This window comes from Scyliorhinus torazame, chromosome 4, assembly GCF_047496885.1.
Source record: "Scyliorhinus torazame isolate Kashiwa2021f chromosome 4, sScyTor2.1, whole genome shotgun sequence".
NCBI lineage: Eukaryota > Metazoa > Chordata > Chondrichthyes > Carcharhiniformes > Scyliorhinidae > Scyliorhinus > Scyliorhinus torazame.
Window position 1 is genome coordinate 312522517 of NC_092710.1, and position 27254 is coordinate 312549770.

The window sequence follows — 27254 nt, forward strand, 5'->3', positions numbered from 1 at the left end:
TTAAATTTATATTTTTAAAAACCGGCTTCTTTTATCAATAACTTAATCGTAGGGCCGATAAAGTTCACACTTCGGGAGGAAGTGGATGTACGCAGTGAGTCCCAGCTTACTTATAGGGGTTAATTCAACGCTCCCACATTCACAGCAGGGAGTACCTGAGTTCGGAGTAAAGTCCTATAAATCCCTGAAATGCTCTTGTCAACTGCTGTTGTCATTGGGAATAATCTGGCTAAGTATCTGATGTACCTCATGATGTTTAAAACAAATGTAGAAGGCATGTTGAAAGACAAAACTTGGACTCTTCAATCACTGATAGTTGGAGCCTTGTCAATCCAATGCTGCATAATGTGACTCATTTTATCTCCCCAGGGTTCTGTGTTCCCTCAATTATGTTAGGAATTTTGAGACCATGACTGGATTTGACCACCTACTGAAATCAACACTGTCGTCAGTGCTGCTGGTGGAACAGGGATATGTGGACTACATTTCAGAAGTGCTTGTTAAGCACCTTGGAAAGTCCTGAGTAGCGAATGGCACTGTACTATTACAAACCTTACTTTCTTCAGATATTTTGTGTTGAATGTTCAATTTATGGCCTCTCCTTAACCCCTACATCCTTGCTAAAAATGCTTCTACAGCTAGTCTCTATAAGGTTACTGGGGGATAATAAAATCAAATCAAGATTCCCACTGCTGACAGATATCCAGCTACCCAACTGGGCTAATATAAAAACAATATACTATCGATGCTGGAAATCTGAAATGAAAACACAAACAGCTGGATGAACTCAGCAAGCCTAGCGGCATCTTGGGCAGCACGGTGGTGCAGTGGTTAGCACTTCTGCCTCATGGCGCTGAGGTCACGGGTTTGATCCCGGCTCTGGGTCACTGTCCGTGTGGAGTTTGCACATTCTCCCCATGTCAGCGTGGGTTTCGCCCCCACGACCCAAAGGTGTGCAGGCTAGGTGGATTGGCCACGCTAAATTGCTCCATAATTGGAAAAAATGAATTGGGTACTCTAAATTTTTTTTTTTTAAGTCGAGCGGCATCTGTGGAGAGAGAAACAGAGTTAAATTTTGGGTCCATTGGCCGGAGAAGAGTCATATGGATTCAGCACGTTAACTCTGTTTCTCCACAGATGCTGCCAGACTTTCTGAATTTATCCAGCACTTTCGGTTTTCATTGCCCAACTGGTTTGCCTGTATGTGTGGCCAGTGGGTAGGGCACGACCTGATTTGGTGGCATTTCTTGCCCTGTTTTATCAGTCTGGGAATACCCACTGTGTAGAAACTGTGGAGTTGTGCACTGATGTAAGAAATTGAAGTCCAACAGTTTTGTTTGGAATCACTAGCTTTCAGAGCGTAGCTCCTTCATCAGGTGAGTCAACACTCACCTGAGGAAGGAGCAGTGCTCCGAAAGCTAGTGATTCAAAACAAACCTGTTGGACTTTAACTTGGTGTTGTAAGACTTCTTACTGTGCTCACCCCAGTCCAACCCCGGCATCTCCACATCGTAAGAAATTGAAGCAGGGAAACGTGGGAGGAGGAAAAGCTGATTTGTTTTGTGACTGTTATTTTGTCGAGTTCAGGAACTGTGGACATGGAGGGAAGCCTATAAGAAGGAAGGAGAACAGACAATTTAGATGACTTAAAACAAAGGGCAGTGAATGTGGGGCACAGTGGAGGTAGATCATTAAAGAGGGAACTGAAATCAGAGGATTGATAAATCTGAAATAGAGTAGTGTCTGGAATTGATTAAACTTTGAAACTATCCAGATAAACTGCAGTTACCTCTTCTAGTCTAATATGTTCTTTCAGTCTGATTGTCGTTTTGGTTTACCGGCTCCAGACAGCACCCAAAGTAATTTGCTGTTCAGTATTTCTTTAACTGTTGAAAATCTCTGACCATATGTTCATTAATTTCCCAATAGTATCCTAGCGTTCAGCACCGAGACGGTGGGCAGCCTGAACTTCTTACTGAAAGCACTAAATTACCGGGAGAGAGTCCTTCAACGTAGTTTGGCAGCTAGACTCTACAGTAAGGTAAAGTCAGAACCCAGGTACTTCAATGAGATTAATGGTTGCTGATAATTTTATTGTTATTCTTCTGACTCATTTGCTTATGCCAGCTACTGAGCTAACCATATCCAAAATCACAACCCGCAGCCAGGAGAATTGATTAGAATTCGCTTGCCAGGGGATCATCCTCTTGAATGAATGATCACAGTAATCCGTGGGAGAGTCAATCCAGATTCTTCTGTGACTAGTTTCAGAGGGGATTGAAAGGGGCTTGAAAGCAGGTGGTCATCCGTGTTTCTTCCTTGTCAGTAAATTATGCTGGGGAAGGAGAGAAAGAGAAAAATAATATAAGAATAACTACAGCAAAAAGATTGATTGTTTTTTGTTTCTTCCAGTAACTCCTATCATGATCATCACACATACTCCCTGTAGCCCCCAGGCTCACATTTAAAACACCACTGTCCTCTCTGTTTGCACTCTTGTTGTTTTGGCCTCCAATTGATAAGATTAAGGTGCTTCCCAATCATTTGGCATGTTGAAGCCTTGAGCTAACCGAGTCGTTTAGTTTTCCATGCCGTCAATACTAAAGAGAAGCGACTGTGTGTGGTACGGCTGCCGATTGATTCCCTGTGCCCATTTCACACTACTGCACAAGGCTAATTTCTCACTCGTTGTCTTCCGACTCATCACGTCATTGGGCTTATAAAGTAGGCAACTAAAGAATAAAATTGCACCCTTGTTTGAGAGAGAAGGGGAAATCCAGTTGAAAATGTGCATTTACCCTCTCTGCCTTTGCCGCATTTACACTTTTTTCACAAATTAGCGGATATCCCGTGACATTGCTCATCTCACCTCAAAAGATAAACTGTTTAAACCAACAAAAAACAGGTAAACCAAAAGGGGAGGTGGCGGCTTGGTGGTAATGTCACTGGACGAGCAATCCAGAAGCCCAGGCTAATGCTTTGTCGGTTCAAAACCTACCATGGCTGGTGGAATTTCAGTTCAATTACCAGGTCTGAAATTAAAAGCTACTTTTGTCATGGCCACCGTAACACCATTGTCGTAAAAATGCATCTGGTTCATTAATGTCCTTTAAGAAAGGAAATCCGCCATCCTTACCTGTTCTGCATGTGAATCCAGACCCACATAAGTGCTGCCAGGATCACTCCGCTCCTGACCTCATTACAGCCTTGGTGAAGGGAGGGTGACTGCCCTTGACATCAAGGCAGCATTTGACCGAGTATGACATCGAGGAGCCAGAGCAAAACTGAAATCAATGGGAATCAGAGTTAAAGCACTCCACTGGCTGTGGTTATAGAATCTTTACAGTGCCATTCGGCCCAACGAGTCTGCACTGGCTCTCTGAAACAGCATTCTGCATAGTCCAACTCCCATGTCTTACCCCTGTAACCTTGCATTTTCCTTGTTGGAGGTCAATCATCTCAGTCCGAGGACCTTGCTGCAGGAGTCCCTCAAGGTAGTTTCCCAGGCCCAACCATCTTCAGCTGCCTCATCAGTGGCCTTCCGTCCATCATAAGGTCAGAGGTGGGGATGTTCGCTGATGATTGTTCAGCAATATTCAGGTCTAAAAGAGTTGGAGCAGGCTCAAGAGTCTGAAGGACCTGGCCCTGTCCTGAATTATATGTTCGCCTATCTGAGAAAGTTTTACAGGAGGCAGTTGTGAAAATTGTAAGAAGTAAGAACCTTACACAAAACTTTTAATACATAATAGATTTGTCTGTGACAGATTTTGCATGAAGATAAAGGGGGGAGGGTGTGGTGAGTGGGAAGTTTATTAAAAAAATTAAAATCTTAAACCCAACTGCTACCCACCCACTCCCAGTTTTAATGAAGGTGGGTTGGGGCGGGTGACCAATTAGCTCACAGGAGGCAAGTCAGTTAGTAAAAACTCTTCAGGAGGCTGGGTGTCTCTGTTTTAAGAGGACTTTCATCCTTACTCCATGTAAACGAGTTTTGTTGGACTCAGAAACCTGGCAGGGAAAAGCAGGAGGGAAGGCCACGATCCATCAGGTAAGTGAATTTACGGACTTCCGGTTGCAGTGATGCGGAGCTAAGCCGCACATTTCGGCAGCTCCCGCTAGAACGGACTTTTGGGCTCTCCGGAGGAGCCCCAACGGACATTTTTTTTGACCCATTCCCGTGTGGGAAAGTGAAGTAAGGTCCCCCTTACGTCGTGTATGGAGGGGACTAGACGTGGAGCAACGGAAAAAGAGGCTTTGGAGCAGCGGCAGAAACAAGGGGGAAAAACAAGATGGCGGAGGGCGGAGATCGAGAAGCATGGGGGCCGGACCAGCCAGAGTTTCTCAGGCGCTGCGTGGAGGAGCTTAAAAAGGAGGTGCTGGCGCCAATGCTGTTGGCGATCGAGGGGCTGAAGGCGACTCCGAAGGCCCAGGCGGTAGAGCTCCGAGAGGTGAAGGACAAAACTAACGAGGACGAGATCTTGGGCCTGGCGGTGAAGATGGAGGCGCACGAGGCGCTGCACAAGAGGTGGGCCGAGAGATTCGAGGTCCTGGAGAACAGGTCGCGGAGTAAGAATCTCCGGATTCTGGGTCTCCCCCGAAGGAGTGGAGGGGGCTGATCCCGGGGCGTATGTGAGTACGATGCTCCATTCGCTGATGGGTGCCGAGGCCTCTCCGAGCCCCCTGGAGCTAGAAGGGGCCTAAGGTCCTGGCGAGGAGACCCAAGGCTGGCGAGCCGCCAAGGGCAATAGTGGCGAGGTTCCATCGTTTCGCGGACAGAGAGAGTGTCCTGAGATGGGCCAAGAAGGTGCGGAGCAGTAGATGGGAGAATGCGGTGATCCGAGTCTACCAGGACTGGAGCGCGGAGGTGGCTTCAACCGGGCCAATGCGGTGCTGCATTAAAAAAAGGTGAGATTCGGAATGCTGCAGTCAGCGCGACTGTGGGTCACGTATCAGGACCGACACCACTATTTCGAAACGCCAGAAGAGGCTTGGACCTTTATCCAAACGGAAAAATTGGACTCCAACTGAGGGACTGTGGTTGTGGGGGAGATGTTGACTGTATACAGGGTTGTAAATATGGGTAAAGAATGTTTCACGGGTGGGACGATGGATGAGGATGGGGGAAGAGTTTTTGATGGGGAGACAGTGAGGAATGTGGGCGTCGGTGCTGGAGGGAGGTGAGACTCGGGGATGGGGGAATTGGGATAAGGCCGCAACAGGAGCTGCGCCACAGGGGGCGGGGCTGGCTCAGGAATGTGCGGGCTTTGTCCCGTGTTAGGGAGGGGGGGTGGAGGAGCGCAAGGAGGAGGAGGGATTTCCACACTGAGGGGGTCAACGGGAAGGCGGGGGTAGCCGGGGTCAGCAGGAGTCAGCTGACTTACAGAAGTATTATGGGGGGAGCAAAAGAGCTAGATTTGGATCTGGGGGAGAGGGGGGAAAAAAGGGTTGCTGCTGCATTGACCGAGGGGGAACTGAAAATGGAAGAGGTGGTCGGGGCGGGGGTTCCCCGTCTGGGGGACTGGAGGGTGTGGGAGACGCGGGCATGGGAGTGGCCTAAAATAGGAGATGGCTAGTCGGCCGGGGAGGGGGTGTGGGGGGGGGGGGGTAGTAGCCCCCCAATCCGGCTGATCACGTGGAATGTGAGAGGCCTAAATGGGCCGGTTAAGAGGGCCCGAGTATTCGCGCACTTAAAGGGACTGAAGGCAGACGTGGCCGTGCTTCAGGAGACACATCTGAAGGTGGCAGATCAGGTCAGGTTAAGGAAGGGATGGGTAGAACAGGTGTTCCATTCGGGGCTGGATGCGAAGAATAGAGGGGTGGCAATGCTGGTGGGGAAGCGGGTGTCGTTTGAGGCCAAGAACATAGTAGCGGAAAATGGAGGCCGATACGTGATGGTGAGCGGTAGGTTGCAGGGGACGGAGGTGGTATTGGTAAAAGTATACGTCCCGAATTGTGACGATGCTGGATTCATGAAACGGATGTTGGGGCATAGTCTGGACTTGGAGGTAGGAAGCTTGATAATCGGTGGGGATTTCAACACTGTGTTGGACCCAGCACTGGATCGCTCCAGATCCAGGACCGGAAAGAGGCCGGCTGCGGTCAAGGTGCTCGGGGGGTTTATGGATCAGATGGGGGGGGGAATAGATCCGTAGAGATTTGCCAGGCCTTTGGCCAGAGGATTCTCTTTTTTCTCCCATGTACACAAGGCCTACTCCCGGATAGATTTTTTTTGTTCTGGGCAGGGCATTGATCCGGGAAGTGGAGGGAACGGAGTATTCGACCATAGCCATTTCAGACCACGCCCCGCACTGGGTGGAACTAGAGCTGGGGGAGGAGAGGGACCAACGCCCGCTGTGGCGGTTGGATATGGGACTGCTGGCAGACGAGGTGGTGTGCGGGAGGGTGCGAGGGTGTATCGAAAGGTATCTGGAGGCGAACGACAACGGGGAGGTGCAGGTGGGAGTAGTATGGGAGGCGGTGGTCAGGGGAGAGTTAATCTCCATCAGGGCTCATAGGGAGAAGAGAGAGGGCAGGGAAAGGGAGAGGTTAGTGGGGGAGATTTTAAGAGTAGACAGGAGATCTGCAGAGGCCCCTGATGAGGGACTACTCAGGGAGAGGCAAAGTCCCCAGACGGAGTTCGACCTGTTGACCACGGAAGGCAGAGGCACAGTGGAGGAAGGCACAGGGGGCGATGTATGAGTATGGGGAGAAGGCGAGCCGGATGCTGGCATCCGTAAGAGGATGGCAGCGAGGGAAATAGGTGGAGTCAAGAATGGAAGGGGAACTACGGTGCGGAGTGCGGTGAAAGTGAATGAGGTATTCAAGGCCTTTTACGAGGAACTGTATAGGTCCCAGCCCCCAGGGGGAAAAGAGGGGATGCGACGATTCTTAGACCAACTGAGGTTCCCGAGGGTGGAAGAGCAGGAGGTGGCTGGTTTGGGGGCGCCAACTAGGGTGGAGGAGCTGGTTCAAGGACTGGGGAGCATGCAGGCAGGGAAGGTCCCGGGACCGGATGGGTTCCCGGTGGAGTTCTATAGGAAGTATGTAGACCTATTAGCCCCGTTGCTGGTAAGGACCTTCAATGAAGCAAGGGAGGGGGGGACCCTGCCCCCGACAATGTCGGAGGCGATGATCTCTTTGAACCTGAAGCGGGATAAGGACCCACTGCAATGCGGGTCGTATAGGCCGATCTCGCTCCTCAACGTAGATGCCAAGTTGCTGGCAAAAGTGTTGGCTACGAGGATTGAGAACTGTGTCCCGGGGTGATTCACGAGGACCAGAAGGGATTTGTAAAGGGCAGGCAACAAAATACCAATGTTGGTATGTTAGGAGGCTCCTAAATGTGATTATAATGCCATCGGTGGAGGGAGAGGCGGAGATAGTGGCAGCTATGGACGTGGAGAAGGCCTTTGACCGAGTAGAGTGGGAGTATCTCTGGGAAGTGTTGCGGAGGTTTGGGTTCGGGGGAGGGTTTATTAGCTGGGTTAAGCTCCTATATAGAGCCCCGGTGGCGAGTGTGGTTACGAATCGGCGGAGGTCGGAGTACTTCCGGCTGTATCGAGGGACGAGGCAGGGGTGCCCCCTGTCCCCCCTGTTGTTTGCATTAGCAATTGAACCTTTGGCCATGGCATTAAGGGAGTCCAGGAAATGGAGGGGGGGGTGGTTCGAGGGGGGGAGAGAAGCATCGAGTGTCGCTGTATGCAGACGACCTGTTGCTGTATGTGACGGATCCAGTGGAGGGGATGGTTGAGGTCATGCAGATCCCAAGTGCGTTTGGGGACTTCTCGGGCTACAAGCTCAATGTAGGGAAGAGTGAGCTCTTTGTGGTGCATCTGGGGGATCAGGGAAGAGGGATAGACAACCTACCGTTGAGGAGGGCGGAAAGGAGCTTTTGATACTTGGGGATCCAGGTAGCTAGGAGCCCGGCGGCCCTGCACAAACTTAATTTGACGTGGCTGGTGGAGGAGGACTTTAATCGGTGGGACATGTTGCCACTCTCGCTAGCGGGCAGAGTACAGTCGATTAAAATGGTGGTCCTCCCGAGGTTTCTTTTTGTATTCCAATGCCTTCCAATTGTGATCACCAAGGCCTTTTTTAAGAGGGTAGGCAGGAGCATTGTGGGTTTTGTGTGGACGAGTAAGACCCCGAGGGTAAGAAGGGGGTTCCTGGAGCGTAGTAGAGATAGAGGAGGGCTGGCTTTGCCGAATCTGGGTGGCTACTACTGGGCAGCCAACGTGGCGATGATCCGTAAGTGGGTGATGTAGGGAGAGGGGGTGGCATAGAAGAGGTTGGAGATGGTGTCCTGCAAAGGAACGAGCCTGGGGGCGCTGGTGACGGCACCGCTGCCGCTCTCGCCGACAAGGTACACCGAGTCCGGTGGTGGCGGCAACGCTAAAGATCTGGGGGCAGTGGAGACGGCACAGGGGTGCGACAGGAGCCTCGGTGTGGTCCCCGATCAGAGACAACCATCGGTTTGTCCCAGGAAGGATGGACGGGGGGGTTTCAGAGCTGGCATCGGGCAGGGATTAGAAGAATGGGGGACCTGTTCATCGATGGGACATTTGCGAGCTTGGGGGCGCTGGAGGAGAAGTTTGGACTACCCCCGGGAAACGCTTTCAGGTACATGCAAGTGAGGGCGTTTGTGAGGCGGCAGGTGAGGGAATTCCCGCTGCTCCCGGCACACGGGATTCAAGACAGGGTGATTTCGGGAGTATGGGTCGGAGAGGGCAAGGTGTCGGCGATATACCAGGAGATGAAAGAAGAGGGGGAGGCTTTGGTAGAGGAGCTGAAGGGTAAATGGGAAGAGGAGCTGGGGGAGGAGATTGAGGAGGGCCTGTGGGCTGATGCCCTAAGTAGGGTTAATTCCTCTTCTTCGTGTGCCAGGCTTAGCCTCATACAATTTAAGGTTGTTCACAGAGCGCATATGACGGGGGCAAGGCTGAGTAGGTTCTTTGGGGTGGAGGACAGATGTGGGAGGTGCTCAGGAAGCCCATATGTTTTGGTCGTGCCCGGCACTGGATGGGTTCTGGAGGGGAGTTGCGAGAACTATATCTAAGGTGGTGAAAGTCCAGGTCAAGCCAAGTTGGGGGCTGGCATTACTTGGAGTAGCGGACAAGCCGGGAGTGCAGGAGGCGAAAGAGGCCGGCATTCTGGCCTTTGCGTCCCTGGTAGCCCGGCGAAGGATCTTGTAAGTGTGGAAAGATGCGAAGCCCCCCAGTGTGGAAGCCTGGATAAATGACATGGCAGAGTTTATCAAGTTGGAGAGGATAAAGTTTGCCCTCAGAGGGTCTGTGCAGGGGTTCTCCAGGCGGTGGCAACCGTTCCTGGACTATCTCGCGGAGCGTTAGATGGTGTTCGGTCGACAGCAGCAGCAACCCAGGGGGGAGGGGGGTGACATCTCTTTTGGGGGGGCGGGGGGGAAGAGGGAGGGACAGGGAAGGGGGGGTTTTTGGGGGGGCATCTGACCAAAAAGATACATAAATCATCCAGAAAACTGATATGTACGGGAGGAATCCAATGTACAAAGTTCTGTATCATATTGATCTGCCATGTTTATGTCTTCCTATGCAAGCTTTCTTTTCTTTTTGTTACGGGGGGAGGGGGGGGTGAAGAGTTTGTTTGTATGGTTGAAGAGTTTGTTTGTATGGTTGAAAATTTTGTTAAAAAAAATCTTAATAAACATTATTTTTAAAAAAAAGTTAAGTGAATTTACAGCACTGCTTGTGCTCCCTTCACAATGCAATCTCCCACTGCCCCCATGATTTACAACTGCCCGTGAACTCTGGCTCTCCTGCAGGCCACCCCCCCCTCCTAATCTCTGACTTCCCCAGCACCCTGCAAAACAATCTCTGACTTCCCATCCCCACAATCTCCAGTTCTCCAGCCCTGCAGTCTCCAACTCTCCACCCCTTGGTCTCCAAAACACCAGTCAGTGCAGTCTCGAACTCCCGCACTCCCACAATCCCTGACATTCCTCACCCCGCCCCCAACATCATCAACGTCCCCTTGCGATCGCCGACTTCCATCGCCCACCCTGTATAGCAAATATCAGGGCCAAGTGATGGAACCTTGCTTTGCCACCTGGGTTATTTTAGAGAAAGGTTTCTTATTTTGCTCTTGACTGCTAGAGAATGTGCTCCTTTTCTTAGGTAATGAAAAAGAAGGAAGAGCCCTTCAGTGCCTGGAACTCGTGCCTCCACCACGTCACTTACCTAGCCATGGCTCACATTCATCGAGGTCAGTAACAATATCTCTTCATTTGACATTTTAATATTTGCCATATTTAGGTTACTAGGACAATAGAGCAACTCCAATTCAAAAACAACTTTCTTGCTTATGTCAGCCGATGTCCATCACCAACTTACAAGAGATGTGCAAGATCGCACTGATGATTATTTTAATTATTTTGTAGTTTTCTCTGCTCCATAACTGAAGTTGTTGCCAATTTGTGAAGGTACAGTTCCATTGATGCCTTCATGTATCTCAATTAAGTGCAGTGAGCATTGCCAATGAGGGCAATATATGAAACCATGGAGAGCAGCAAAACTGAGGCCAATTTGATCCCTGCAGTCAAACCCAATCCAGTTCCTGCAGTCACATCCAATCCTGTTCCTGCAGTCACATCCAATCCTGTTCCTGCAGTCACATCCAATCCTGTTCCTGCAGTCACACCCAATCCTGTTCCTGCAGTCACACCCAATCCAATACCTCAATCCCTGCAGTCAAACCCAATCCATAAAACCATAAGATTAGGAACAGAATTAGGCTATACGGTCCATCGTATCTGCTCTGCCATTCGATCGTGGTTGATATGTTCTCATCCGTATTCTCCTGACTTCTCACCATAACCCCTGACCCCCTTATTAAATCAAGAAAACCCCATATTAATCAAATCACCAGATTTGTGTTTGAGGTGCATACCGGGCTACAGACCAAGAGCTGGAAAGTAGAATTAGACAGAATAGTTCTTAGAACGTAACTAGGATCAGGAGTAGTAAATTTAGCCTCTCGAGCCTGCTCCACTGTTCAATATGTACATGGTTGATCTCATCCTGGCCTCAACACCACCGTCCTGCCCATTCTCCGGAACCCTTCAACCCATTACTAATTAAAAATCTAACTAAGTCCTCCTTAAATTTACTCACTGTTCCTGTATCCACCGCACTCTGGGTAGTGAATTCCACAGATTCACGACTGTTTGGGAAAAGACGTTTCTCCTCATCTCTGTTTGAAATTTGCTACCTCTTATCCTGAGACGATGACCTCTCGTACTAGAATGCCCCACAAGAGGAAGCATCCGTTCCACGTCTATATCTTTAAAATAAAAAATAAAAAATTTAGAGTACCCAATTCGTTTTTTCCAATTAAGGGGCAATTTAGCATGGCCAATCCACCTAACCTGCACATCTTTGGGTTGTGGGGGCTAAACCCACGCAAACACTGGGAGAATGTGCAAACTCCACACGGACAGTGACCCAGGGTCGGGAGCGAACCTGGGGTCTCGGTGCAGTGAGGCAGCAATGCTAACCACTGCGCCCACCGTGCTGCCCCTTATCCGTATCTTTTATCATCTTGTATACCACAATTTGATCTCCCCTCATTCTTCTAAACTCAAGAGCATAGACTGGACTGCTCAATATCCCCTCGCAACTCAAACCCCTTATCTCTGGAATTAATCTAGTGAACCTCCTCTGCAATACCTCCATTGCCACTACATATTTCCTCAAATAAGGGGACCAAAACTGGACACCATACTCCATGTGCCGTGTCACCAATGCCTTGTACAGTTGCAAGAACACTTCCTTACCTTTATACTCTATTCCTCTAGCTATAAATACCAATATTGCACTCACTTTCTTTATTATCTGCTGTACCTGCATGCTAGTTTTCTGTGACTCATGCACGAGGACACCGAGATCCTCCTGCACAGAGCACCCCAAAGTCTCTCCCCATTTAGATAAGTTGCCTTTCCACTTTTCCCACCAAAATGGATGATCTCACACTAACCCCATGTGATCTAACCTTGCATAATAACCTTCTGTGTGGCACCTTATTAAATGCCTTCCGGAAGTCCAGTTATACTATATCTACAGGATCTCCATTATCCACTTGGCTTGTCCAATCCCTACAGTCAAACACAGTTCAATCCCCACAGTCAAACCTAATCCAATCCTTACAGTCAACCCAATCCAATCCTTACAGTCAAACCCAATCCAAACCCTACAATCAACCCCAATCCAATCCTTACAGTCAAACCCAATCCAAACCCTACAGTCAACCCCAATCCAAACCCTACTGTCAACCCCAATCCAAACCCTACAGTCAACCCCAATCCAAACCCTACAGTCAACCCCAATCCAAACCCTACTGTCAACCCCAATCCAAACCCTACAGTCAACCCCAATCCAAACCCTACAGTCAACCCCTATCCAAACCCTACAGTCAAACCCAATCCAAACCCTGCAGTCAAACCTAATCCAATCCTGACAGTCAACCCAATCCAAACCTTACAGCCAAACCCAATCCAAACCCTACAGTCAAACCCAATCCAAACCCTACAGTCAAACCCAATCCAAACCCTACAGTCAAACCCAATCCAAACCCTACAGTCAAACGCAATCCAAACCCTACAGTCAAACCCAATCCAAACCCTACAGTCAAACGCAATCCAAACCCTACAGTCAAACCCTACAGTCAAACCCTACAGTCAAACCTAATCCAATCCTTACAGTGAACCCAATCCAAACCTTACAGCCAAACCCAATCCAATACTTACAGTCAAACCTAATCTAATCCCTACAGTCAAACTCAATCAAATTCCACAGTTAAATCCACTCCAATCCCCACAGTCAAACCCAGCCCAATCCTTGCATCAAAACCCAATCTAATCTCTACAGTCAAACACAATCGTAGGGCAGCGCAGTGGGTTAGCCCTGCAGCTTCACGGCACCGAGGTCCCTGGTTTGATCCCGGCTCTGGGTCACTGTCTGTGTGGAGTTTGCACATTATCCCCGTGTTTGCGTGAGCTTCGCTCCCACAACCCAAAGATGAGCAGGCTAGGTGGATTGGCCACGCTAAATTGCCCCTTAATTGGAAAAAATTAATCAGGTACTCTAAATTTATAAAGAAAAAGATTAAAATAAATTCAATCGTTCCCCACAGTTAAACCCAATCCAGTTTCCACAGTCAAACCCAATCCAATCCCTACAGTCAAACCCAAGCCAGACTCCACAATCAAACCCAATCTAATCCCCGGAGTCAAACCCAATCCAGCTCCCTTAGTGGTGCCCAGTACAATCCCCAGAGTGGAGTCCAGAACAGTTGTGTCACAATGCCCACATTTGCTGTTCTAGCAGGGGTCACCAGGTACAACAGATGTAGGAAGTGTAACTGATGGGCCTTCCGAACCCAGGTTATTTAGGCTATTTGTGGCACTCCTACATTGCCCAGATACTTGGACCAGAAGGTAACTTGAGGCCTTAGGAGAGGAGGGGAAGGACAAAGAGAATAGCGCAAATCAGATTTCTTTTTGTGAAAGGACGTACAGATCACTAATGATCATGTTTTCCCGAGTAATGTCTGAAAATGATTTTTTTTTTTAAATTTAGAGTACCCAATTCATTTTTTTCCATTTAAGCGGCAATTTAGCGTGGCCAATCCACCGAGCTTGCACATTTTTTGGATTGTGGGGGCGAAACCCACGCAAACACAGGGAGACTGTAAACTCCACACAGACAGTGACCCAGAGCCGGGATAAAACTTGGGACCTCGGCGCCGTGAGGCTGCAGTGCTAACCCACTGCGCCACCGTGCTGCCCCCTGAAAAGGAATAATAAGGTACAGTGTACTCCTGTAAATCTGTAATCAAAAAACTTAACCCATTTGAAAGGAAAATTCAGGCAAATTTATCAACATTTAACAGTTTGAGAATTCACGACACCTGATGACAGACTTGGTGTTTTGTGGCCTGTATCTTTCCTTCCATCTTCTGAAGATGCCGTTCTGCTTGGGAAGAGGGAGTGTCCCTCTCCTGTCATTTATTTTGTATACCCCCCATACAACCATGAGGCACTTCTTGTTTTTTATAAATTTAGAGTGCCCAATTCATTTTTTCCACTTAAGGGGCAATTTAGCGTGGCCAATCCACCTAGCCTGCACATCATAGAACATAGAACAATACAGCGCAGTACAGGCCCTTCGGCCCACGATGTTGCACCGAAACAAAAGCCATCTAACCTACACTATACCATTATCATCCATATGTTTATCCAATAAACTTTTAAATGCCCTCAATGTTGGCGAGTTCACTACTGTAGCAGGTAGGGCATTCCACGGCCTCACTACTCTTTGCGTAAAGAACCTACCCCTGACCTCTGTCCTATATCTATTACCCCTCAGTTTAAGGCTATGTCCCCTCGTGCTAGCCATTTCCATCCGCGGGAGAAGGCTCTCACTGTCCACCCTATCTAACCCTCTGATCATTTTGTATGCCTCTATTAAGTCTCCTCTTAACCTTCTTCTCTCTAACGAAAACAACCTCAAGTCCATCAGCCTTTCCTCATGAGATTTTCCCTCCATACCAGGCAACATCCTGGTAAATCTCCTCTGCACCCGTTCCAAAGCCTCCACGTCCTTCCTATAATGCGGTGACCAGAACTGTACGCAATACTCCAAATGCGGCCTTACCAGAGTTCTGTACAGCTGCAACATGACCTCCTGACTCCGGAACTCAATCCCTCTACCAATAAAGGCCAACACTCCATAGGCCTTCTTCACCACCCTATCAACCTGGGTGGCAACTTTCAGGGATCTATGTACATGGACACCTAGATCCCTCTGCTCATCCACACTTTCAAGAACTTTTCCATTAGCCAAATATTCCACATTCCTGTTTTTCCTTCCAAAGTGAATCACCTCACACTTCTCTACATTAAACTCCATTTGCCACCTCTCAGCCCAGCACTGCAGCTTATCTATATCCCTCTGTAACCTGCTACTTCCTTCCACACTGTCGACAACACCACCGACTTTAGTATCGTCTGCAAATTTACTCACCCACCCTTCTGCGCCTTCCTCTAGGTCATTGATAAAAATGACAAACAGCAACGGCCCCAGAACAGATCCTTGTGGTACTCCACTTGTGACAGAACTCCATTCTGAACATTTCCCATCAACCACCACCCTCTGTCTTCTTTCAGCTAGCCAATTTCTGATCCACATCTCTAAATCACCCTCAATCCCCAGCCTCCGTATTTTCTGCAATAGCCTACCGTGGGGAACCTTATCAAACGCTTTGCTGAAATCCATATACACCACATCAACTGCTCTACCCTCGTCTACCTGTTCAGTCACCTTCTCAAAGAACTCAAAGGTTTGTGAGGCACGACCTACCCTTCACAAAGCCATGCTGACTATCCCTGATCATATTATTCCTAGCTAGATGATTATAAATCTTGTCTCTTATAATCCCCTCCAAGACTTTACCCACTACAGACGTGAGGCTCACCGGTCTATAGTTGCCGGGGTTGTCTCTGCTCCCCTTTTTGAACAAAGGGACCACATTTGCTATCCTCCAGTCCTCTGGCACTATTCCTGTATCCAATGATGACATAAATATCAAAGCCAATGGTCCAGCAATCTCTTCCCTGGCCTCCCAGAGAATCCTAGGATAAATCCCATCAGGTCCCGGGGACTTATCTATTTTCAGCCTGTCCAGAATTGCCAACACCTCTTCCCTACGTACCTCAATGCCATCTAATCTATTTACCTGGAGCTCAGCATTCTCCTCCACAACATTATCTTTTTCCTGAGTGAATACTGACGAAAAATATTCATTTAGTATCTCGCCTATCTCTTCAGACTCTACACACAACTTCCCATCCCTGTCCTTGACTGGTCCTACTCTTTCCCTAGTCATTCGCTTATTCCTGACATACCTATAGAAAGCTTTTGGGTTTCCCTTGATCCTTCCTGCCAAATACTTCTCATGTCCCCTCCTTGCTCGTCTTAGCTCTCTCTTTAGATCCTTCCTCGCTACCTTGTAACTATCCATCGCCCCAACTGAAACTTCACACCTCATCTTCACATCGGCCTCCTTCTTCCTCTTAACAAGAGATTCCACTTCCTTGGTAAACCACGGTTCCCTCGCTCGGCACCTTCCTCCCTGCCTGACCGGTACATACTTATCAAGAACACGCAGTAGCTGATCCTTGAACAAGCTCCACTTATCCAGTGTGTCCAACACTTGCAGCCTACTTCTCCACCTTATCCCCCCCAAGTCACGTCTAATGGCATCATAATTTCCCTTCCCCCAGCTATAACTCTTGCCCTGCGGTGTATACTTATCCCTTTCCATCCTTAACGTAAACGTCACCGAATTGTGGTCACTGTCCCCAAAGTGCTCACCTACCTCCAAATCCAACACCTGGCCTGGTTCATTACCCAAAACCAAATCCAATGTGGCCTCGCCTCTTGTTGGCCTGTCAACAAACTGTGTCAGGAAACCCTCCTGCACACACTGTACAAAAAACGACCCATCTAATGTACTCGAACTATATCTTTTCCAGTCAATATTTGGAAAGTTAAGTCTCCCATAATAACTACCCTGTTACTTTCGCTCTTATCCAGGATCATCCTCGCCATCCTTTCCTCTACATCCCTAGAACTATTTGGAGGCCTATAGAAGACTCCCAACAGTGTGACCTCTCCTTTCATGTTTCTAACCTCAGCCCATACTACCTCGGAAGTCTCCGCCATCGTAATACTGCTCTTGACTAGCAGCGTAGCAGCGCCACACCTCCCCCTCTTTTTCCTCCTTCTCTGAGCTTACTAAAACACCTAAACCCCGGAACCTGCAACATCCATTCCTGTCCCTGCTCTATCCATGTCTCCGAAATGGCCACAACATCGAAGTCCCAGGTACCAACCCATGCTGCCAGTTCCCCTACCTTATTTCGTATACTCCTGGCATTGAAGTAGACACACTTCAAACCACCTACCTGAACACTGGCCCCCTCCTGCGACGTCAAATCTGAGCTCCTGACCTCTATACTCTCATTCTCCCTTACCCTAAAACTACAATCCAGGTTCCCATGCCCCTGCTGCATTAGTTTAAACCCCCCCAAAGAGTACTAACAAATCTCCCCCCCCCCCCCCCCCCCCCCAGGATATTTGTGCCCCGCAGGTTCAGATGTAGACCATCCTGTCTGTAGAGGTCCCATTTTCCCCAGAAAGAGCCCCAGTTATCCAGAAATCTGAATCCCTCCCGCCTGCACCATCCCTGTAGCCACGTGTTTAATTGCTCTCTCTCCCTATTCCTCATCTCACTATCACGTGGCACGGGCAACAACCCAGAGATAACAACTCTGTTTGTTCTAGTTCTGAGCTTCCATCCTAGCTCCCTGAAAGCCTGCCTGACATCCTTATCCCCTTTCCTACCTATGTCGTTAGTGCCAATGTGGACCACGACTTGGGGCTGCTCCCCCTCCCCCTTAAGGACCCGGAAAACACGATCCGAGACATCACGTACCCTTGCACCTGGGAGGCAACATACCAAACGTGAGTCTCTCACGCTCCCACAAAATCTCCTATCTGTGCCCCTGACTATAGAGTCCCCAATTACTAATGCTCTGCTCCTCTCCCCCCTTCCCTTCTGAGCAACAGGGACAGACTCTGTGCCAGAGGCCCGTACCCCATGGCTTACCCCTGGTAAGTCGTCCCCCCCACAAGTATCCAAAGCGGTATACTTGTTTCTCAGGGGAACGACCGCAGGGGATCCCTGCACTGACTGTTTTTTCCCCGTCCCTCTTACAGTTACCCATCTATCTCCAATCTTTGGTGTAACTAATTCCCTGAAGCTGCTATCTATGACCCCCTCTGCCTCCCGAATGATCCGAAGTTCTTCCAACTCCAGCTCCAGTTCCCTAACTCGGTCTTGGAGGAGCTGGAGATGGCAGCACTTCCTGCAGGTAAAATCAGCAGGGACACTAACGGCATCCCTCACCTCAACCATCCTGCAGGAGGAACATTGCACTCCCTTCCCTGCCATTCCTCTAACTTTCTACCAAGATCTGGCTAACAACTAAATTAAATTTTTTATATTAAAAAAAAAATTATTAATAACAATAATAAAATATGGTACTTACCTCACACCAAAGGGTTTTATTATTAGGTTAGAGGAGGAGGGCGGGTGGGAGACACTACACGTGTAGTGTCTCGGGTTTCCTCTCCACCAGAATTTATTGGTGAGGGTCTTCCCAGAAGTCCGCGGGTCGACTTCCTGTTCCCACCTTAAACACTAGAATTTAACAAAAAAATTTAAAGGAGAAACTTACCTCCCAGAAATCACTTCCGCACTGCCCCCTCTGAAATGGACTAGCCTGCTCCACTCCTGCTGAAATCGACTTGGCCTGCAAGGTAAGTAAGTTGTTAATCTGTACTCACCTCACCACAGGCAGCGACCTTTTAAATGGTCCCCTCTGCCTCGCAGCCCCCGCGCTTTTTCAAAATTCCCGCGCTGATTCTAAGGTCCCAGTTCTCACTCCCGAACTCAACAGCTGACCTGCAAGGTAAGCAAGTTAATCTGTACTCACCTCACCACAGACAGCGACCTTTTAAATGGTCCCCTCTGCCTCGCAGCCCCCGCGCTTTTTCAAAATTCCCGCGCTGATTCTAAGGTCCCAGCTCTCACTCCCGAACTCAACAGCTGACCTGCAAGGTAAGCAAGTTAATCTGTACTCACCTCACCACAGACAGCGACCTTTTAAATGGTTGGGTTGTGGGTCGAAACCCACGCAAACATAGGGAGAATGTGCAAACTCCACATGGCCAGTGACCCAGAGCCGGGATCGAACCTGGGACCTCGGCGCCGTGAGGCAGCAGGGCTAACCCACTGCGCCACCGTGCTGCCCTCACTTTCCTATGAGGTTGCTGGCATCAGGATACCCTGGGCCCACCAGATAAATACAAAAAATGTTGCCGTTTCTGCTGTCCCTTTAGTGGTTTATGTGGAATGATATGCTGTCCCTTTAGTGGTTTATGTGGAATGATATGCAGCGCTACAATTGGATTTATGATTTATAATACTGATGTGTTGGGCAGGATACCATATGGATCGCGAGACGAGGAAAGAGCAAGGTTCATCTAGATTAACTTTCATCATCCAGGTCATGGCACGCTGCAACAGCACTGGAGTTATTGGCTAATCATGACGATCAATCTCTACCAGTGGGGAGAGGGAATTTTCCACTTCTGTTGTTGTTGGGTGGGATTGCCCCGATCTTCAAAAGATTACGTTGCTGGCGGGGGTACTCAATCAGAGACCTCCCCATCAGCGTTACATTGTGTGACCCGCCTCTTCAACCTTTATCAACTATTTCTCTGACAATAGGGGCTGGTTTAGCTCACTGGGCTAAATCACTGGCTTTGAAAGCAGACCAAGGCAGGCCAGCAGCACGGTTCAATTCCCGTACCAGCCTCCCCAAACAGGTGCCGGAATGTGGCGACTAGGGGCTTTTCACAGTAACTTCATTGAAGCCCACTCGTGACAATAAGCGATTTTCATTTTCATTTCATACGACGGAGAAAGATGCTGTTGGGGCTGGCGGCTTTAATGCCGTTTTTCATGGTCGCTGTGCCACTCTGCCAAAACAAATGGGAAAACTGCATCCATTCAGTCTGCAATCAGATGCAGACGTGGGGTGTGGCAACCATAGATCCAATGTCTCCTGTTCTTCCCAAGCCAATAGGAACAATCAACTACAAAAAAGCAGCAGTCTATGGCATCAGTCTCCATTATACCATTGAATGTTACTTTGTGGTGCCTCAAAGTAAAAAATAAATTAACAAATATTATCCAAGATCCTTACATCTGACGTGGATCCGCTGTGATTCCCTCTACATTTGAAAGGCCCGTCAACGCTCTCTGACACTCACATATTTATCTGCACCTTCATTTAAATGGGAGGGAGCCAAGCAACATGGAGGAGAAAATTGGACTACTTCTTCCTGAAGCAGATATGGATCACTAGTCAGTTTATCTACTTAATTCTTTCATTCCCTAATCTGCAACAGTAAAAGTAAATTCTGGTGCATTTCGTCCCTCTTCAGTCATACTGCAAAGACCTTTGTTTAAATTCTAAGCCTTAAAGGCTTAGAATTACCCTTAAGGGCAGCACGGTAGCACAAGTGGATAGCACTGTGGCTTCACAGCGCCAGGGTCCCAGGTTCGATTCCCCGCTGGGTCACTGTCTGTGCGGAGTCTGCACGTTCTCCCCGTGTCTGCGTGGGTTTCCTCCGGGTGCTCCGGTTTCCTCCCACAGTCCAAAGACGTGCAGGTTAGGTGGATTGGCCATGCTAAATTGCCCGTAGTGTCCATAAGGGTTGGGAGGGGTTATTGGGTTGCGGGGATAGGGTGGAAGTGAGGGATTAATGTGGGTCGGTGCAGACTCGATGGGCCGAATGGCCTCCTTCTGCACTGTATGTTCTATGTAATCTATGTAAATGTGCCACTTCAGCATGTAAACAAGGTATTTTCTTGAAATTACTTTCTGATTTTAACAGTGGGTGAATGCCTTCATTAACATAACAGACAAAGGAATTTCACACAAATGTGTTAAGTGTTTCTCAGCGTTTATCACAGAGTAATTCCAACCCCTCAGCATGAATGAAGGTATTTCAGGCTGAGCAGTTCCCTCTGTTATTTATCTGCATATCTCTAATATAATTGTAGAATTGTTACAAAATTTCATCGAACTCTGTCACTTTCTCTCTCAATTAGATTGTGTGGTTTAAGAAAAGCTCTCTCTGAATAACCTGAAAGCCATTCAAAGAAAGCCGGCACAGTTCTCTCAGCACTGCGGGTTAAGGAAGGAATAATCTGTCAGGGTTCGCAGTATTCAGTAGCGCCCTGATAAAACTGTATGTGAGTGTATGTGCATCAAGTGAGGAAAGAGATTTCGCCATGGCCACCTTACTGTTGGTAATGCGTCTGTTTTTCTGTGCTGATGAATTGATCCCTAACTTGAGTCCTTGGCTGCCTTAGCATCGTATGTTCTGATACATTAGCTTAAAGCATTTTCTGTGTGCAGAGGTCAGTATGACCAGACTTGCTCAGACCTACCTGCGTTCATGTTTCCACAAGCAACAGGGTTGCAGTGAAGTTCCGCAGTTCGCGATTTCTTTCGTGATTTTGTTTACCCGCTCGAAAGCCTTTCGATGCGCGATCGCCCATTGCGGCGCCACATCTGCAGAAAGGCAATTTAAGTGAACTAAAATCAATGACGGTTCAATTCCCGTACCAGCTTATCCGAACTGGCGCCGGAATGTGGCGACTAGGGGCTTTTCACAGTAACTTCATGCTTGTGACAATAAAAGGCTATTATAATTATTATGAGTTCTTGTAACAAGAGAGTTCTTCTGCATATGCGTGTGCGTGTGAGAGAGAATCACCAACAGGGGTGGGTGGCGGGTGGAAGAAGAAATGTTGGTTAACTGTGAATGCGCAGACATTTCATAGAATCCCTACAGTGAGAAGGAGGTCATTCGGCCCAATGAGTCTGCACCGACCATTTCAAAGAGCACCCGACCCAATCCCACCCTATCCATGAAACCCCACCTAACCTTTGGACACTGAGGGGCAATTTAGCATGGCCAATCCACCTAACCTGCACATCTTTTGACTGTGGGAGGAAACCGGAGCACCTGGAGGAAACCCACGCAGACACGGGGACAAAGTGCAAACTCCACACAGACAGTCACCCGGGTCCCTGGTGCTGTGAGACAGCAATTCTAACCACCGTGCCGCCCCTGGGAAGGGTGAGATTATTCGCTTTGGTATTCAAAGTAGAAAAGCAGCATATCTTTTTAAGAGGCAAGAAACTTCTAAATGTTGATGCTGAGAGAAAATTGGGTGTACTGATACAGGGAACACAGAAATATGGCATGTAGGTAAGTTGAAAGGCAAAATGGTCTGTTGGCCTTTATTGCAAAGGGTTTGGAGGACAAGGAAAAAAAGTCTTGCTGTAATTGCACAGGGCTTTGGTGAGACCATACCGCCCGCTTGCATAGAGATTTTCTTTATAAGCGAGAGAAGATTAGCTAAACTGTGTATGTTTCTCCCAGTTGTTGCAGTCTGTCGCTTTGGTTACTCAACTCTTGCTTGGGGCTGGCAACCAGTGAAGGGTCCCTGTTAGTGGCAGCTTCTTGTACTCGTCCAAACAGGAGATGGAGTGTGAGTGTGTGTGAGAGAGAGAGAGAGAGAAGGAGAGGCCCAGAAGCAGCAGCAACTACCCCTTCAATCCTCCTGACCGTACTCCTTAGCTGGTGACCTTGTGTTTTATTTTGTTTTCTCGCCAGTATACACTACGACTATTCCTCCTCCTTTGTAGATGTTGACTTCTGTTGACGTACGTTTCCAGGGGCACTAGCCACCTCTCACACCTTATCCCCCACTATTTGTATGTTGATTTTAATGGCCAGTTTAACGATAAGATCCTCATGGTGAAGTTTGATTCTGTTTTCTCCCAAATATTTCAGCATCGAACAAACACTTTAAAAAAATATATTATTTTTATTGTAGCTTTTTTCAACCAGGATTTCTACATAACAAAAAAAAAAGAACAGTAAACAAAAAATATTTAACAAAATAAGACGCTGCTATCATTGTACAAAACGAAAACACACACTATATCAACAAGTCCCCCCACCTGAGCCACCCCCCCTTGCTGCTGCTGCTGACCCTTTACTGCTCCCCTAGAAAGTCAAGGAAAGGTTGCCACTGCCGGGAGAACCCCATCAAGGACCCTCTCAGGGCAAACTTTATTCGCTCCAGGCTGAGAAACCCAGCCATATCGCTAACCCAGGTCTCCACACCCGGGGGTTTCGAGTCCCTCCACATTAACAAGATCCGTCTCCGGAGGGAGGCAAAGGCCAACATCTCGGCCTCTTTCGCTTCCTGCACTCCCGGATCCTCCGACACCACAAATATCGTTATTGTTGGACTCGACTTCACCTGGGTATCCAAAATCCTGGACATAGCCCTCGCAAAGCCCTGCCAGAATTCTTTAAGCACCGGGCATGCCCAGAACATATGGGCATGGTTCGCCGGACTCCCTGCACATCTCGCGCACCTGTCCTCTACCCTAAAAAACTTGCTCATTCTTGCCGTCGTCATGTGAGCCCGATGCACCATCTTAAACTGAATCAAACTGAGCCTGGCGCATGATGCAGACAAATTCACCCTGCCCAGGGCATCAGCCCACGGGCCCTCATCCAGCTCCTCCTCCCATTTGCCCTACAGCTCCTCCACTGAGGCTTCCTCCACCTCCTGCAGCTCCTGATATATGTGCGACACCTTCCCCTCTCCTACCCAGATGCCAGACACAACCCCGTCCTGTATCCTTCGAGGGGGTAACAGCGGAAATGTCCCCACCTGTTTCTTGAGAAAGTCTCGAGCCTGGAGGTATCTGAAAGCATTTCCCGGGGGCAGGCCGAACTTCTCCTCCAGCGCCTGCACGCTGGGGAAAATCCCACCTATAAACAGGTCCCCCATCCTTCTAATGCCTGCCCTATACCAGCCTTGAAACCCCCCATCTATCCTGCCTGGAGCAAATCTATGGTTGTTCCGTATCGGGGTCCAAACTGAGGCCCCCTCCTCCTTCCTGTGCCTCCTCCACTAACCCCAGACCCTCCGTGCCACCGTCACCACCGGGCTTGTGGTGTATCGCGCTGCTACGCTCCAAGAATAACCTTTTGACTCGCGGGGTTTTATTTGCCCACATAAATCCCATGATAATCCTGTTCACCCGCTTGAAAAAGGATTTGGGAATAAAAATGGGAAGGTACTGAAAAACGAACAGGAATCTGGGAAGAACCATCATCTTCACGGTCTGCACTCTTACTGCCAGGGAAAGCGGGAGCATGTCCCACCTTTTAAAGTCTCCCTCCATCTGCTCTACCAGCCGAGATAAGTTGAGCCTCTGTAGGGCATCCCAGTTCCTAGCCACCTATATACCTAAATGTCGAAAGCTCCTCTCCACTATCTTGAGCGGAAGCTCCCCCAGTCTCTTCTGGCCCCTGGCTTGGATTACAAACAGCTCACTTTTCCCCACGTTCAACTTGTATCCCGAGAAGCTCCCAAAGTCCCCCAATACCCGCATGACCTCCCCCATCCCCTCTAGCGGGTCCAAATATACAACAGGTCATCCGCGTCAAGGGAAACCCGGTGCCCCCCCCCCCCCCCCCCCCCCCCCCCGGAACCAGCTCCCTCCAGTTCCTTGAAGTCCTAAGCGCTATGGCGAACGGCTCAATTGCCAGGGCAAATAGCAATGGGGACAGGGGGCACCCATGCCTCGTCCCTCAGTGCAACCTGAAATACTCTGACCTCAGCCAGTTTGTGGACACACTCGCTATGGGGGCCTGATACAGTAGCTTGACCCACCCTATGAATCCCTCCCCGAATCCAAACCTACCTAACACTTCCCACAGGTACTCTCACTACACCCTGTCAAAGGCCTTCTCCGCATCCATTGCAGCCACTACTTCTGCGTTCCCCCCTCCCCTCCGAGGACATCATAATAATATTCAGGAGCCTCCTCACATTTGTGTTCAGTTGCCTGCCCTTAACGAAACCCGTCTGGTCCTCCTTGATCACTCCCGGGACACATTCCTCTATTCTGGTGGCCAGAATCTTTGCCAGCAATTTGGCATCTACATCTACTTTCAGGAGCGATATCGGCCTGTAGGACCCACACTGCAGCGGATCCTTCTTCAAAATGAGCGCGATCAGTGCCTGCGACATCGTCGGGGGGAAGGTTCCTCTCTCCTTTGCCTCACTAAAGGTTCTGAGCAGGAGTGGGCTCAGTAGCTCCGAGAACGTCTTATAAAATTCTACAGGGAAGCCTTCCGGACCCGGAACCTTGCCCGACTTCATACTTGCCAGTCCCTTAACTATCTCCTCCAACTCAATCGGGGCCCCCAGTCCCTCCATCCGCTCCTCATCCATCCTTGGGAACCTCAGTCGATCCATAAATTGTTTCATTCCTTCCCCTCCCCTCGGGGGTTCTGACTCGTTTAGCTTTCCATAAAACTCCTTGAAGACTTCATTGATCCTCTCAAATCGAACTCTGCCTGTAATCTCCGGTGCTCCTTTAGCAGCCCCCCCCACGGGGGCCTACGCGTACTTCCTGTCCACCCTAAGTATCTCTCCCACCAGCCTCTCCCTCTCTTCCCTCTCCCTCTTCGGGACCTAATACTCGACCCCCTCCACCCTTGGGAATAACGCCCTGCTCAGCACAAAAAAGTCAATCCGCGAGTAGACTTTATGGACGTGGGAGAAAAAGGAGAACTCCTTCGCCCTTCGGGAACCTCCATGGGTCCACCCCCCCCATCTGATCCATGAACTCCCACAGGGCCCTGGCCACCGCCAGCCTCTTTCCCGACCTGGACTTAGACCGGTCCAACACCGGATCCAAGACACTAAGCATCCAACAAACACATGCACTCACATATGCGCACCCCACCCCCTCACCCACTCTTAGGCAGGAGTTGTTGGACAAAAATTCTGAACAAAGATCCTAACCCACAACGAGTAAAGCTAATTCCAGGACTGTTACCGATACCTCATTTCATATCTGCTGTTTGTTACCAAGTAGAGAAGATTAGTATTCGACTACGTTGAAATTGAGCTGAATGTCAGGGTTTCCAACAGAAATTGGAGATTACCTTAGTGTTAAAATGTAAGGAACTTTCTTTTTAACAATAAAGTAATCGAACTAGAGCAATTTACAATAGGGTGATGGAATGAGGTTGACAGGAGAATTGGATGAATTCCTGTTAGTAGAGAGGATGCCGAGATGTTAGTTAGAGTCACAATCAGACACTTGGTGGGTAAAGAAAGAAGTTGGAATTCATATATCGCCTTTCACCACCTCAAGATGTTCAAAAGTACTTCACAGCCAATGATGCAATGTGGGAAATGCAGCTGCCAAATTTTATCACACGGTGAGTTAAATGATCTGATCACCTGTTTTTAGTGATTTTGATTGACAGCCAAAATTGGACAAAACTGCTGTTCTTCAAATAATGAAAAAAATCATAAAGTCCGTTGCATTTTGGGGAGGCTACGATTTGCCGATCTTCCCATCTCGATTACTCTCTTTAACCTTGAGTCAGAAATTCCTGACTAGGCCATTGAAAAGGAAATTCAAACTGGAACGGACAATTCCTAACTTTTGTGGCATGTTTCACAGGCTAGATTCAGCAACTTAATGCATTTCAGTGATAAAGCCCAGTCACGGAATATCATTGCAGGAGTGCGTCGAGAATTCTAGACTGAACCATCTTCAGCTCCTTCATCAATGATCTTCCCCTTTGGCTTGCAGGGGTTAGCCCTGCAGCCTCACGGCGCCAAGGTCCCAGAGTCACTGTCCGTGTGGAGTTTTCACATTCTCCCCTGTGTCTGCGTAGGTTTCACCCCCACAACCCAAAGATGTACAAAGTAGGTGGATTGGCCACCGTAAATTGCCCCTTAATTGGAAAAAAATAATTGGGTACTCTTTTAAAAAAAATTTTTTTTAATGAATGATCTTCCCCTCCATCATATGGTGAGAGGTGGCGATGTTCAAATGTTCAGCACCATTTGTGACACCTGAGATACTGAAATAGTGTGTGCCCATAGGCCGCAAGACCTGGACCACATTTAGGCTTGCGCTGATTAAGTGGAAAGTAACATTCATGCCACAAATGTGTCGAGAAATGACTACCTCCAAGAGATAATCTAACCATGACCCCTTGACATTTAATGGCATGACTATTGCTGAATCACAATTTCTTCCTCAATGCCAGCCAAACTAAAGAGCTGGTCATTGACTTCAGGAAGCAAAGTACTGTACACACCCCTGTCAGGATCAATGGGGCCGAGGTGGAGATGGTTAGCAGTTTCAAATTCCTAGGGGTGCACATCTCCAAAAATCTGTCCTGGTCCACCCATGTCGACGCTACCACCAAGAAAGCACAACAGCGCCTATACTTCCTCAGGAAACTAAGGAAATTCGGCATGTCCACATTAACCCTTACCAACTTTTACAGATGCACCATAGAAAGCATCCTACGGGCTGCATCACAGCCTGGTATGGCAACTGCTCGGCCCAGGACTGCAAGAAACTTCAGAGAGTCGTGAACACCGCCCAGTCCATCACACGAACCTGCCTCCCATCCATTGACTCCATCTACACCTCCTGCTGCCTGGGGAAAGCGGGC

The 27254-nt window shown here is 48.8% G+C and overlaps 1 protein-coding gene and 1 long non-coding RNA gene across 3 annotated transcripts in view; one reads left to right on the plus strand and one right to left on the minus strand.

Moving 5' to 3' along the window:
• Window positions 1–27254, plus strand: part of acoxl (acyl-CoA oxidase-like) — a 667710-nt gene that overhangs the window by 572856 nt on the left and 67600 nt on the right. Inside the window, exons 15-16 of the mRNA XM_072500077.1 lie at window positions 1930–2041; window positions 10149–10236. Of these exons, the coding sequence (XP_072356178.1) occupies window positions 1930–2041; window positions 10149–10236 (200 nt within the window). The remainder of the gene's footprint in view (window positions 1–1929; window positions 2042–10148; window positions 10237–27254) is intronic.
• LOC140411076 (uncharacterized) lies at window positions 1928–11454 on the minus strand. Of its 2 annotated transcripts, XR_011940812.1 has the most exons (4): window positions 11145–11452; window positions 3420–3671; window positions 3137–3284; window positions 1928–2335 (listed from the first exon to the last, which is right to left on the minus strand). It is a non-coding gene; the product is annotated as an uncharacterized lncRNA (long non-coding RNA). The 2 variants fall into 2 exon arrangements; XR_011940811.1 differs by having other exon boundaries at window positions 3137–3671; window positions 11145–11454.